The sequence below is a fragment of the Tupaia chinensis genome, unplaced genomic scaffold (assembly GCF_000334495.1).
Source record: "Tupaia chinensis unplaced genomic scaffold, TupChi_1.0 Scaffold145093_1, whole genome shotgun sequence".
Lineage (NCBI taxonomy): Eukaryota > Metazoa > Chordata > Mammalia > Scandentia > Tupaiidae > Tupaia > Tupaia belangeri.
The window spans coordinates 449,068-463,918 of record NW_006204954.1 but is presented as its reverse complement, the minus strand read 5'-3'; the positions used below and the strand labels follow the sequence as shown (position 1 = coordinate 463,918).

At 37.7% G+C, this 14,851-nt stretch overlaps 1 protein-coding gene across 1 annotated transcript in view; it reads left to right on the top strand.

Annotated features, from left to right (window-relative positions):
- Window positions 1-14,851, top strand: part of IQGAP2 (IQ motif containing GTPase activating protein 2) — a gene marked incomplete at its 3' end in the record, with an annotated part of 303,633 nt that overhangs the window by 156,906 nt on the left and 131,876 nt on the right. Inside the window, 2 exon segments of the mRNA XM_014583916.1 lie at window positions 3,865-3,942; window positions 6,056-6,132. Coding sequence (XP_014439402.1) covers window positions 3,865-3,942; window positions 6,056-6,132 — 155 coding nt within the window.

Here is a 14,851-nt window from a genome sequence, read left to right as displayed (position 1 = left end):
AGGGAAAGATGATAAAGCTGTACCATGATAGAAGTGTGCACAGTGTAGGACCCATTCATCCATGGGCCACTTACCAACACCTACTGTGTACCAAGCATTGCTGTGGGCACTCGCAGCAGAATGGCAAGCCAGGCAGACATAGCCCTGATTTCATGGCACTTAGAGCTGGAGAGCCAGACTGTGCAGCCATGCAGTTGTCAACTGTATACGTGGAGGAAGGAGGAAGTGGGAGGTGGTGCAGTTGTTAGAACTGTGAGCAGAGGGCGGGCTCCTCTGAGTACAGCTCTACTCTGAGGCTGGAAGAATGAGCAGGAAATCTTCCTTGTACAAAATTAGGGGTGGGAGTGGGAAGAAAACTTCAGAGAGAGGGAACTCATTAGTGAGAAGTTTGAGCAAGGAAAGCTTGGCTGAGACTGGGTGGCTGAAAGACTGTGTGAGGGATGGTGGTAGAGATGAGGTCACACGCTCATACAGGGCCCACAGGGAGGCCATTGAAACATGAAGCAGAGGCATCATGGTGCAGGTGATGCTGTTGTGCTTTAGAAAGATCAGTCACTGCTATGTGGGGAATAGATGGGATGGAGGACAGAGGCGGAGACGGAGTTTACTGCAGGCATAATGCAGGCCAGGTGACAAGTGGCAGTGGTCTTCTGCATCCATAAGTGAAAAGAAATGAGTGACTTCAAGAGGAAAACAAAGGGGAAATCCTGGAAGGGGACTGGAAATCTGTAGAGGACCATAAGGAGAAGCAGTGAGAGACCTCTGAAGAGCGCCAGAAGGGTGGTGGAGAGTCAAGGAGAACTTCCATGGTGGGGTTGGGAAAATAGGTGAGTGCTCCCAAGCAGACCAGGATGGGAAAGAAAAAGGAGAGGAGGGGAAGAGTCAAGGACATTTTTTGGAAGGGACTTAACCTGGCAAGGCTTAAAGAGATAGAGAGAGAGATAAAATCTTGGATACCTGCTTTGATAACTATCTTGTAAGTGCTCATTGAAGATTTAAGTAAGCCTTGGACAGGGAACACGTAAGCACCGTGCTTAGCAGTGTGAGCTGTAGAATTAAAATGCTGTAGTCTAGCTTCATCATTAACTTTGTCTCTCTCAGACTGTTTTCTCACCTGGAAAGTGGGAATTATAATATATCCAGCTTTGTGGACATACTGTGAGAAACAAAAGCAATCTTCCATGCAAGAGCCTTGGCACAGTGCCTGACGGACATACGTGTTCAGTTGTGGAGACAGCAGTTGTTCTGAGGAACTGTGAGCAGTGAAGTGAATAGAATACTTGGCATACTCCTAGGATATTGCAAGAAGTCTTAGTCCTAAGCCTACTCAGCCAGGTCAACTCGAGCACTTACAGTTTCCTCATCTATAACATAAGAAAACTAAAACATTTGTTGGTTTCTAAGCTTTCTCATAGTCCTATGATGCTTTGGTTCTACTGGGTTGTTGGAAAAGTCATGACACATTTTTGCATAGAAAAACATAGAAATTCATCATGACTTGTATGACAACCTAATAATATACAGGGAGTTAGCATCCAAAGAAGACATATAATTACTCATCTACACAACTGAAACTAGTTGAACCTTGATTGCTAGTGTTGACATAGCTTAGCCATGGAAAACAACTATACCTAGTTCAGTGCCTGAAAGAAATTAGGTGGCAGACCATTGCACCCCTTACTAAGTATGATTGTAGACATGACACTTTGTCTAATAGTAATATGTAGAACTTGCCCAAAAAAATGGGCTAGTTTAAAATAATTGTAAGGGTCTAAGATTATTTTGAGCCTGTTTAGAAGACCATTTATGTTCTAACTGAAACAGATCCAGTGGACTTGAGATGTTATAGCAGCAATTCACTCACTGAAGCTTACTTCTTAAACACACAGACATGAACTGTTGGGTTCTAAGATCAGCATTTGAAATGGTTTGAAATCTGCCATTTAATCTGTTGTAGAAATATGATCAAGAGAACCAATCTTTCCTTCAGTATCTTATATGAAGATCTAAACCTTTTTCTGACCTTACAGGTGAAGAGGAGTTTCAAGCCCAATCTTACAGTCTAATAATTATAATAGTGAACATTTTTTGGCTTTTTTTTAAAAGAGAGATTTTTGCTATACAGTGTGTGCATTTGCCAGAGAAGTGGAGAAAGACAGAAAGTAACAAATCACCCCCAATAGGGAATGACCACACTGCAATCACTTCTCCTCCATTCTCCTTTCAGGATTTTAGACATGTACTCACAAATGCCTAGCATGAGTTTTAAGCTGCCAGGTCTGGGACTTGAACCACTGTCGACTACATGAGAGTCCAATGACGTAACCATTACACCATCTGCTGGTCTCACATTTATGGCGTTCTTAGGTGCACTTGACAACTAAGTGCTTTCTGTATATTCTCCAGTTAATCTTCATAACTGAAAAGCATCTTATGGCTGAGGAAGCAAGGTTCAGATATTTATACCTTTATTGAGATTGTGTAGCTCACAGGACTACTAAATAGAGCAATGTCTTCATTACATGAATTAGGATTATTGAAGCCCAGTAGCCAAACACCCCAGAAACCCACCTGTGGTCAGACTGTTAGCTTTATTTATCTTGTTGGGGCAGGAAAAAATGCATGTCCTTGGAGTCCCAGGGCAGAGATATAAGGAGCTTAGCATAAATGTGGCCTTGTTTTAGGTGACTCTAATAAGGATTTAGGGAAGTTAGAACCAGTTTGCTTTGGTGCATTGTCAGGAAACAGGATCAACTTGAGGCCTTGGTAATTTTCACCTAGGAGGTTGGAAGATTGAGTGGTTTCTAGATTCCATCAGTAAAGAACTGGAATAGCTCATGTTAGTTGAAAAGGAGGACGTTCAGTTATTTTATGGTGCAAAGGGGCCTCACTTCTGTCTTGGTTTAGATTTGATTATAGATTGTTACTGTCTTATTCCTCTGTGGTCAGAGCAGCCTGAGAATTGTTTCATGAGGGGTCTTCAAAAAGTACATGGGAAATATGTATTGGAAAAAAGCTTTATGGATTTCAAATTTTTCCCCCAAATAAATTCATATTTTAATTCCATTTTTTACAGAAAAGACATTTAGACTGAGTTACAAATACTCAAACACTATGGCCTTGCTGTTAAGTCTCAGAGCTCACTCTCTTTCTCTCTGTATTACTTTTCTTTTCCTTTCTTCCACTCTCCCTCCCTCTCGCTATTTAATAGCACCTAGCCATTTTCTTCCTTCATGAGAAGTAATTAAAAGATCACTAACTCTCATGTTCTTCCCTGTGGGAGTGTTAGCATGAGGAAGGTTTTCAGATCCAGAGACTTGGTTATGAATTCCAACTCAGCTACTTAATAGCTACTTCATTTTAGGCAAACCACTCTCTGTGTTCGTTTAGTTTTCCTCATATTTAAAAAATGGGAATGATAATTACCTTGGAGAGTATTTTGAAAATTAGAGATATATATGTAAAGTACTTGAAACAGTCCATTCACAAATAGTGACCACTGTTAAAAAGGGCTGAGAGGCCTCATGACTTCGAATGTACCGGTGTCTCATAAAACATCTGTAGACATGTGCTAGACCATAAATAGTCTTTGAGATTCCAGTTCGGAATTACCTCAAATGTATGAATTATGGAAACTGGCATGGTCCATCCCAGATGGTTGGGACGTTGCCGAAATATGGTCTAGTCTCTTTAACATGTCTCTATTTACTTTATGTGAGCAGTAGCAACTCTATTCTAGGAAAAGTATAAGTGAAAAGCATCCTGCTAATGCAAAAAGTTATTATACTTAATTCACTTATTTCCCTTCTTTCCTTTTCTTTTTTCTTTTTTATTTTTAAATTGTGCCTCCTGTCCTCACAATAGAAGTCTGGCCTTCATTTTCGACACACGGATAATACCGTCCAGTGGTTAAGAGCGATGGAATCTATTGGTCTACCCAAGGTAAGCCTTCACCTACTGGATCCAAACTGGGAAGGCAAAGGAGTAATGCACACACACACCTCTTTATGGAAAATGATTTGGTTAATGCAGGAATGAGAAATGTAGAGAACTAAACTAAATGTGGAAAAGGTCTATGCCGAGGAATACATGACAAGAGCTCAGAATGAGGGATGTATACAGGTTGATTCAGTTTCAGGATTGTGACTTAGGAAGTACTACCTGGTGCTGGTAGTAAACATATTAATAAAGAAATAGATTCAGATAGAATATTTTTAATGTATGAGGCATCCTCAGATTAAGAGAATTTCATTCCATTTGATATTATTTAAACCTTATCAAACCGTACGAATTTCATACAAATGACATATATGATAGATTCTATTTTTATATTGGTTTTTATTATAAATTCATCAATACATTGCATTGCAGGGGTGAAGGCTTAGCAGTGTACTGTATTGACTTTGGTGTATTCAAGTGCCATTAAATCCTTCATTTATCACTATTAAGTGTCTACTTTGTGCGTGGCATTGTGCTTGGTATTGGAGGCCCAATGCTGAATAAAACATCTGGTCAGCTATAAATTGATACCAACTTCTTTTTCAAGGAATATACATTCATAATTCTCCAGGAGAAACATAAATGTAAAAGGTTCTTGTTTAAAGAAAAGGAAGGGGAGGTGGGAGATGGCCAATATGGTGAGGTGTGAGTTGTAGTTGTTCTTTGTTTACATAGTGGCACTTTAAAACTGGTAACATTCATCTAAATTGAGAATCCTCTTCTCACTGAAACTTTAACAGCAGATGTGTAAAAGGAAAGTTGGAAAGGTCTTGGAAACCTCTTAGGCTTACAGACATTTTTTAAGTGCTTAGTAACTGTACATTTGTAGCTCAAGAAACTTCGCTTTTTTTTTTTTCCTCTGCTTTTTTAAAATGTCCTACAGAAAACAACTTGAATATCAATTACTACCATATGGTACATAATTTCATTTTAGATTTTATCTCAAGTTTTATAAAATGTTTACTGACAGCAAGTAATCCCAATATACTTACCTTAATAATTAGAAGCTTCAAGCCTTCTTATTTATTTTTTTCATACTTAGAAACATAGAAGTTATGTGCTCCACTCTGAAATCTGTTTCTTATCAGTCTTTTAGTTTCAAGCTTAAGAAAAATAGTGCAAATGTGAATTAAAAGCCTTGCTGTTCAGACCTCTCTGTCAAAATTCCACATTTATATTGTTATGCAAGTAAAGAAATCAGATGCTTAAAAAAAAACTCAGGCATGTTCATTGCAGTGGCATATGATAAGAAAAAAATTAAAAACAAAACAAATGTCTTTAGGGAAGGGCTAGGTATGGTTCAAAACTGTAAAAATTATATTCATCCATTAGAAATAATGTTCTTATTTAATAATGATGAGGAATGGAAACTAGCCATGTTCTAGTAAGTGTTTTAAGCAGGTTTACATTATGTACAATTTTGTTTGCACCCAAACACATAGATAGACCTTAAAAATCAGAGACATATACAGAAAAAAAAGACCAGAAAAAAATATGCTAAAATGCTAATAGTGACGATCTGGGAAGTGGAATTATAGGTATTTCCCCTTCATATTTTATTTACTTTCCAGATTTTATTTGATGAAAACATATTACTTCATAAAAACACCCATGTGCACATGTGTCCTGTATGTGTGCATACATATGTACAGAGCTGATAGCCAGGTTTTTAACAGTGTAATGAAGTGTTGTAAGATGGTCACCCCTGTCAGGGCATGGGACTTGGGGGTAATCATAGAAGTGAGAGGGCTTTGGGGAACAGAACTGCATGGCTCACATCTTCTGGAGTGAAACAGGTCCACCCCCCACTGTGGACACTGCCTTCTGGGAGTGGCCTGCTGTGAACTCTGCCATGCTCCTATTGGCCACTAGGAGGCGTGCCATCAGACAGGGCTAGTATGGATTGGTCTGTCTGTAAAGCACGATAAAGCAATGACTGAGAAGTTTCTCTAAGAAATTTTAGAATAGCAAAGACAAAATGGTATTATTTAGGGGGAGTTTAAATAACTGTGAAAAACAAAACATAATAACTATATTGTTCCTTTTTGTTTTCCAGATATTTTATCCAGAAACAACAGATGTCTATGATCGGAAAAACATACCAAGAATGATATATTGCATTCATGCACTGAGGTAGGGAAAAAATACAGCTAAGATTCATCAGGAAGTAGATTTAAATTATTTTTTTATTTTAAATGTGACATTAGGTTATTTTATTAATCCAAAGAACATCTTTATCAGATTTAGTAGTTTTCAGTATGCTGCTATGAAATTTAAATTTTGCATGAAAACAAATTCTTGAAAAATATTTTTTGTAGTTTTAAAAATTTAACTCAAATTAGAAAAACTGGGAAATGAATGAAAGGCCTTCAAGATATGGGGAGGATTCAAAAAGTTCATGGTAAATGCATATGAAAGAATTCTTTATGGATTTCAAAAATTTTTGCCCCCAACTAAACTCCTTTTTTTTTTTTTCTTTTTTTTTGCTTGTGCTTCCCAGAGAGAGAAAAAAGTCTCTCCTCCCCATAGGGAATGATCGTACCACAATCCCTTCTCTCCCCACTGTTCAAGATTTCAGGCACATATACACAGTGATGAGTTTGTTTCTCAAGCCACTGAGTCCAGGCTATGAGTTTTGTAAAGTCCCATTACAAGGAAAAATTTAAGCTGAAACTTCTAGGAATACAACAGTTATGTGCTACCAAATTTTTGAGTTAATATCTAGTTAAGAAATATAGCTAACGTGATCAGCTTTAATACGCAAAATTATCAGTTTGATTCAATTCTTATCATAGTTGAAGAAGATCCAATATAAGGATAGCTTCTTTTGTCCTTTTCAATAGAAGTTATACTCTTAGGATAAAGAACAAAGAAGTTGTTTTAAATTAGTCAAATCGAAGCACATTTAATATATTCAAGTAATTATTTATCAAATAATTATAATAATAAATATATAAATAATTATCAAATTATCAATTTAATTTTTTGAAATGTTGAAATTATGTTCATTTAGAAATATTATCTTATTGACCTGGAAGAAATAGCATTTTTAGATGGTTACAGACAAGATTTTAAAAATCCAGTCATGGCTGTTGCCTTGTGTGCACACAGGTAATGGTTGGGAGACTTCACGTCTAATTAAATTTTAAATTACTTCTGGAACATCTGCCTTGTGTTTTTATCACTAGAAGTCATTTTCCTGGCAGCGTCCTCTGCCTAGAGGTTTATATTAACTTCTTCCTGGCTCTTTTCCTCTCCAAAGGAAAGGTTTCCATAATAATTCATTGCAATGCTGGCCTTCAAGGGAAGAATGTTGATTATGTCATATAATTTTGACTTTTCCCCCCCAGTCAGTACTTAAGAGATTGTTTTGAAAGATGACAGTTGCTAGAAATATAGGCCAAGTGTAGGTGCCTTTGCTATAATTGTTTTTAATTCTAATAACTAAGAACAACTTGGAAAAAGCTACTTTTATGCCTGTCTTTTCATGTGTGGCTTGAGTATCATTATGCCAACAAATTTTCTGAAAGCTTCTAGTGCAAACTTGCTTATTTTAAGGCATTTTTTCAACTGTGTTGCCCATTATTCTTTATTAAATACTTTTCTGAGCATAGAATGATCACTTAACACTACAGGTTGTATGAGTTTTGTGACCTGCCAAGCCAGCCACCATTAGTTAATGCCCTTGTCGTATCCATGCATCCTGGTGGCAATCTCCAAACCTGTAGCACACTCATGGTGTGTGTTGTGTAAGCTTCTATTGATTCTCTGATGAGGACACCTGGGCGGTTCATGCTAAGAGCTTATGAAGAAGTGGTGTGTTAAGTTCCTTCCTGGTGATACCACTGTTCTTCTAAAGAAATTTGCAGAAAGTCACTAAGGCTTACAAATGAACTTTTGCCACAGTTTTAACAATGGTTGGAATACCTTATTAAAGAAAAAAACAACTTTGGCCTAGTCTGTGGTCTGATGGTTACACGAGCCTTAGCTCATGTGACCTAGTGCATGATTCAAGTCCTCAGCCCAGCAGGTTGAAAAACATGCCTGGCACAGTGCGTGAGTCTCCAAAATCCTGAGAAGAGAATGGAAAAGGGATTGCAATGTGGTTACTCCCTATGGGGGTGCTTTCTTGCTTCTATTCTCCCTCTTCTCTCACTCTCTGTCTCTCTTTGTCTCTCTGCTGCAGTATAACTGGACTCTGGCAAATTAATAAAAAATAAAGAAAAGAGAAACCAACTCCAACTTATGGTTTATGGTTACCATTTGTGTACAAATGTTAGTGAGATGTTTTCTGAGTTTCTCGGTTTTCAGTTACTCATCAGGGACATGTCCTGGAGGAGATTCCTGATGGGTCATGTCATTCACCAGATCGAACCTTACATAAGATCTTTTATCTTTGAAGCAATTGAGTAAAAAGAATTCCCTGGGAGATTCTCCTTTCTTTTTCTGTGTCTTAAACTATTCTAACATTGCCCCTTAGTAGGAATCTGAGAAACCTCAAGTATATCTAGAAATTTCTCTATCAAAACTTTTTTCTGCTTTGGTTTAGAATATAGTCGATCACTCAGATGAGGCTAATAACCTGCTCTGTCGGAAAAGACAAGCTGGGAAGCAAATCCTTTAAGAAGTGGAGGGGCTTTGCCTTTGCTGAATAGTTAGAAGTGGTGCTGGGAATGGACAAACATGTCCTCAGCTTTTGTATTCTGGTGGCGAATACAGCAACAGTGCTGGAGTAGAGAGTTGTCATTACCAGGTAGAGAATTAGTCAGGTTGGAGAGCCAGGAGGGAGGGCTCCTCTGAGGAGCTCAGCTTGCCTGGCACTGCCTTCTTCCTGTCCCAGCCCGTGGGCCTGACTTGATCTACAAAGTCAGCTCTTGACCCTGACCAAACTTGGCTCTTGTTCCTTGTCATCTTGCTGTGGGTTTACCAAGTCCCCCGGATTCTCACCCTTGCTTATTCTTTGTGCCTGCTTTTACTGCCTGCCCCTTACCTTGTCATTTGATTTTTGAGTCCAGCCTCATTGCCTGCCACTTAACGATCCCTTTGTCAGTTTCGACTCCAGGGAATCCCATTACAGCAGTCTCTGGGAAATTCTCAAACGTTGCCTAATGTAGACAGAATCACCTTAGTCGTGGTTGGCATCATTCTTTATACAAAGAAAGTTGATCTTTTTCTTATATATATATTTTAAATTATATATGCTCATTCTGGAAAAAAAATTAGAAAATTTAGGGAAAAAAAAAAAAGAAAAGCTAAAATGTCCACTATCTCAACCCCAAGTGAAAAACACTGTTGCTATTTTAGTCCCCTTGGACTTAAACTATGTATATGGCATGTTTTTCTTTCGTGACTTCTTTTGGAATGTTATAAAGCCTCTTCACTAAAAAGGAACCTATGCAAGAGGTGAAAGCCATGCTAACTAGTTACTACACTGATGTTTTAATTTAACATCTAGAGAGTTTTCATGCACAGAGAAGACTATTTTGCGTGTTCATATATTAAAAACTTATAATAGATATTAAACAACTGTTAAATGTCAAAACAGTACTTAGAAAATTGAATTCTTTTAAACAATTTAAACAACTAAATTCAATAGACCTGATTGTCTTAACACTTCAAATACCTTATAGAACAAATAAAATGTATTGCTATATAGTTAGCACTATTTATATATTAATTTTTTGAGAGGTTTTTGCTATAGAGCAGTGTGCTTGTCAGAAAGACAGAGAGAGACAGAGACAGAAAGCAAGAAATCACCGCCCAGGGGGGATGGCCATGCCACAATCCCTTCTCCTCCATTCTCCTCTTGGGATCTTCGGCACGCACGCACAAATGCCCAGCATGAGCTTAAGCCACTAGGCCCAGGACTCAAAACATGCTTGACTACATGGGAGTCCAGTGACATAGCCATTATGCCAACTGCTGGTCCCACCTTAATTTTGTATAGTATAAATGAATACCACTGTTTAGACACAAGTTTTGACTTTTTCTAGGGCTACTATATTATTTTTGACATAAACCCAGAGCTGATGTGATCTCACCATCCCAGAAACAAGAGACTACCCCTTCAAATCTGCCAAGATTTACAGTTCTGGTGGCTGATCAATCAGTTGTCAGTCAGAATATGACAGCTACTTTGGGCTCTTCTCCCAAAGTGAGCCAGACCCTGGCTATAGGCCGTAGGCTGAAATTCTCTTGTGAAGTTGATCAGGCCTTTAAATTTTTTCAGGTACATGACTTTCAGGTAGGTCTTTATTTACAATTCAGTCCCTAACCCACCCCTCCCCCATCACCCTGAAATGACTGACTTCGTAAATCTCTCTTGGCCAGCGTTATATAATCCATTGTCCTGTCACAATGATGTATTAACTTGATCTGTTAACATTATTAAAAGCTTATGTATCCCTTTTTAATATTTTCTTGAAATTAGCTGGACTTTCTAGATGTTTCCATCCCCTAGGAGATGAAGGATTAATTCTACCCAGTGCTCTCTAGGCTATTTGCCCGATGGATCATTGCAGTGCTTTCTGGGACCTCTTTCTATGCTCAGTATTATGTGTACCTGTCAGTGCTGGACCCTGTTTCCACCTGGCTGTTTTTATCACCACCTGTGCTCCTTCATTCTTCCTTATCATGGGATATTTCCTTTGTTTTCTGGGACTATTTGGCTTACTCAGAGTTCTCGGTCTTCAGTCTTTCCTGTAGTATAAAAATAAATTCATACCTGTACTCTGTAAACAGATATAGAAGAAACAAAGTACCTTTGTTTTAGTAATATTCCTCCTTTGAAAATCAAAACAAATAATTATGTGTATCCTGTTTTATCTCTTTTTAATATTACAGCTTCCTTTTTTGTACACTATATACTATTCTCTCTTGATTATTGTTTTGAACTCCTGGCCTTTCACAGATTTAACCAAGATTAATATCTTCTTTTTTGATGAACCAGATTGTTTCTGTCTAGTCAGAAGGGACTCTCTGGCCAGTTCATTTGTCTCTAGAACACTGTCCTGATAGTCCTTGAAATGTCCTTGTTCTGTGGTCACAACAGGATATTCTATCCTGAGTTTTCCTGTTTGGAACCAACTACCCTCCAAGGAATCTTTTTGAAGTCATGTACTCATACTGATTTTTAGTTTTACAGTATTAGCATGCTGGATTTTGCTTTTCATACCATATAGCTTATTTGGCCACTAAGATTCTACTACAGGGCCAGGACATGGCCTGGTGGTTAACGTAGCTGGATCCCACATGGCCAACTCTGTGGTTCAAGTCCTGGACTCAGCAGCTTTACAAACACCACAGGCACCTGTGCACATGTGTCCAAATTTCCAAAAGGAGAAAGAGATGGCAAATTTATTTTATTTTAAAGAAAGAAACAAAGAAGTTTTTACTACACAGCACCCACAAACTGAAGCTGTGTCTGCCTCTCCTCTCAATAAAGATTACTGCTGCTGCTATGTCTCAGCAGTTGTGTTTTGAATGCAGTAGCGATGCTGAAATAGTGGCGTTTGCATTTGTGAAAGTGGTTGTAGCAGACCTACTTCTGATTGACCAGCTGTTCTTAGTGTCCTACCACTTTGTGGAAGGCAACTTGGCTGGCTTACTGGCTTGCCTGGCTTACTGGCTTGTCTTTAAGACTGTTCTTAGGTGCTAATGTATAACTTCCCTTGTCTAATGCTCCATTCCCTTAGAACCCTTTTCTTCTCTAAGAAACTAATTGAACCTTTATGCCATATTAATTGTATCTCTTACAGTAGATATATTTGCATTTATAAATGAGCTTTCTAGAGAGAGTTCCTTAGTGCAAAGGACTAATTCTAATCCTATGTTCTCAAGAGGGATATCAGAGGAGACAGTAGCTGGGTTTAAGGTGAGGGAGGAATGCACCTTCTCATACTTACAGGTCATTCCTTGTTCAGAATTCTCCCCATCTGGACCATCCTCTCTTCTCCTCCCATCCTGGATTAGTGGCTGTGCCTTTCTGTCCAACCGAATTCTAAACTCTTTGAGGTCGTGAACTGTATCCTGTCACCTAATGCACATGCACTGTTAATTCCAGCTATGTCTCTGGAATTTGTATTTTTAGTTTCAGGAGGTTTAACTGAATTCATTTCCCTATGATAAACCTGGCCAAAAGTTCGGTAAAAAACAGTGGTTTCTGACATGATATTGGCAATATGTATGTGATCAAGATGGGAAAGTAATCTGGCTCCAACATGGAGTCAGGGGAAGTAGTGCAAGATTCTCTGTTGAAAGTGGGGAAAGCACTGTAATAGGTTGTCAATACATGGTTATATACAAGGGACACATTCATTTACCAAAGGATAATAGTGATATAAAAACAAAGGCTAGCACTTATGGAGCTTTTGACTCTATGGCCGACTCTGTTCAAAGTACTATATGGGTAAAATCTCATTTAATCTCCTCAACATACCCAATCGTAGGTACTGTCATTAGTCTCATTTTATAACCAAGGCCACTAAGGGACAGAAAATCTGCTCAGGGTCATACAGTTAGTAAGTGAGACTTGGGATTCAAAACAGGCTGTATGACAAATGAATTTGTGCTGTTACCATTTTAGCCAGCTGTTGGCTTCAGAAGGAAGTCAGATATTTCCCTACTAAGCAAATTAAAAGAACATGGCATCAGACTTGAACTTCAGCACAGACCTCTAAGTTGTTGTGTTTAGGATGTTTAAAGTGAAGATCATGGAATGTGAGAGCTGGAAGGGCTTTGGGAAGTTCTTTAGTCCCAAGTATTCATTTCAGACATGAGGACTGTGAGCTCGGGTTACGTGACTGCTCAGAGTCATGCATCCAGACTTTTGCCAGTCTTGGAGCCAGGATCCAGGGCTGCAGATTCACGTCTTGTGTTCTTTCTGGTCTTCCATGAGGCTTTGATTTACACATACCCATCTCACATATGATGGCACAAAATGAGCTACACATGATGTAATCCAGAAAAACTGAAATAAATTTAGTTCCTGCCTTTTAAGTTTGCATTTTATTACTATAGTATCTTTTAAGCTATATATTGAAAATAGTAGTAAAAAAATTATTTTGGTTTTTAAACTTTCTTCATTACCTTCTGGACTTCAACTGATACTGTTTGAACAAACAGAAGCACATGGGCTAGAGGGCTTTAGCCACCTTGGGGCAGCCCTCTGTTGTTGGCCTCATCAGCAACACAGGTGTGCTGTACCTATTGCAAAGTGTGAAAAGAGACTCCCTACTTGATACAGAAGGCTTTCTTAGATGTGGAGAAAGACGATGATGTTCATTTCACAGTTTCCTTTGGAAGGTTCTCAGCCATTGGTATTGGCTCTAGGCAGTAAAGGGTGCCTAATAAGTTCAGTGCTGAAGATCTGCATGGAATAAGTAATTGTTATATTGGATGGGCTTTATTCTTTTCTCATTAAGACTCGGATTTCTTATATGCTCCAGGTGCCCAATGGCCTCATGCTAATTTAAATGCTTGGAAAGATGTTTGCTATTGCTGATTCTTTTCTGCATGAAGATATTAGATAAATACAGTTTCCTAGTAAACATTTAGCCCTTTGAGTAATCTGTTTAGAAGTACTTCTGATTTAGAGATTTGATATAAAATTCCCACACTGTGGTAAGTGATTTTTTAAAAGCTAACAGTTTAAATTTCAGCACCAGAGATGATAGATGTTTGAAATTGAAACCAAATATAAAATATGCTTTAAAAATTTTTGGTAAAAGTACGTATATGCAAACAAAGTTTCTACTAGATCCATACCAGTTGAAGAAAATCTGATTTAAAATACATTGAAAAGCGAAGACCCTTTCATCCAAAAAGGCAACTTTTCAGCACCACCTTGTGGTGACATCTAGTTAAACCAGGATGCTTGGATGTTGTGAGATGTGTATTAGTATTACAGTGTACAACGAAGAAGTAGAAACTGTTAATAGAATTGGAAATAGCCATTTAATCTCTTTAGCACCAAAAAAGAAAATTAAACACTTTGATTTAGTACAAATGTTTTCAGGGACAAAGAAACGTGCCAATTTCTGTTAAAGATTTTTTTTTAGTTTAGTCAGCTGGACTAGGGAGAAATGTTCACATGTTAAAATATTCACTTTGTAAGCTAAATAATGTGATTGACTATATAAAAGAAAATGAAATTAAAAATAAATAAATAAATAAAAATGTTTTAGTTCATATTATCAGCAAACCTATATTTTTGTGTCAGTCTGAACATTTCCTTTATTGTAGAGCCAGGATGGTAGGGAAAAAAATTTATAAAAAAGATATTTCAGGGCCAGGAGGTGATGTGGTGGTGAGGTAATGTGTACTCCCACATAGCTGATTGTGGTTTGAGTCCCACACCTGGAGGCTTGTTTTTTCACTTTCTCTCTCTCTGTCTGTCTCTCTTTCTCTCTCTGGTGAGTGCATGTGCCCTATAGCAAATTAAATAATAACAAATAAAAATAAATCATAATTTTAAAAAAGAATACTGTATATTATTTAAACAAAAAAAGTTGATATTTCATAAATAGAGTTAAATGAATGAATATAAAAATAGGGCAAAATATGGGAAGTGCTGCATCAAGATCATTGACCACAGCTATTTTGCTCCCTTTTCAAAACTGACATATTACTAAAGCAATAATTTTTTAAAGATTTATTTATTTATTTAACCCCATTTGTTATTATTTTTTAATTTGACCAGAAAGAATGAGAACACAAGCTGCCAGGTCCGGAACTCCAATCATGGTCGACCATGTGGGAATCCATCTCCTTTAACCACTACCGGCCCCTAATGTAATAGTTTTTTTTTTCTTTTTTCTTTCTTTCTTTTTTTTTTTTTTTTTTTTTTTTTTTT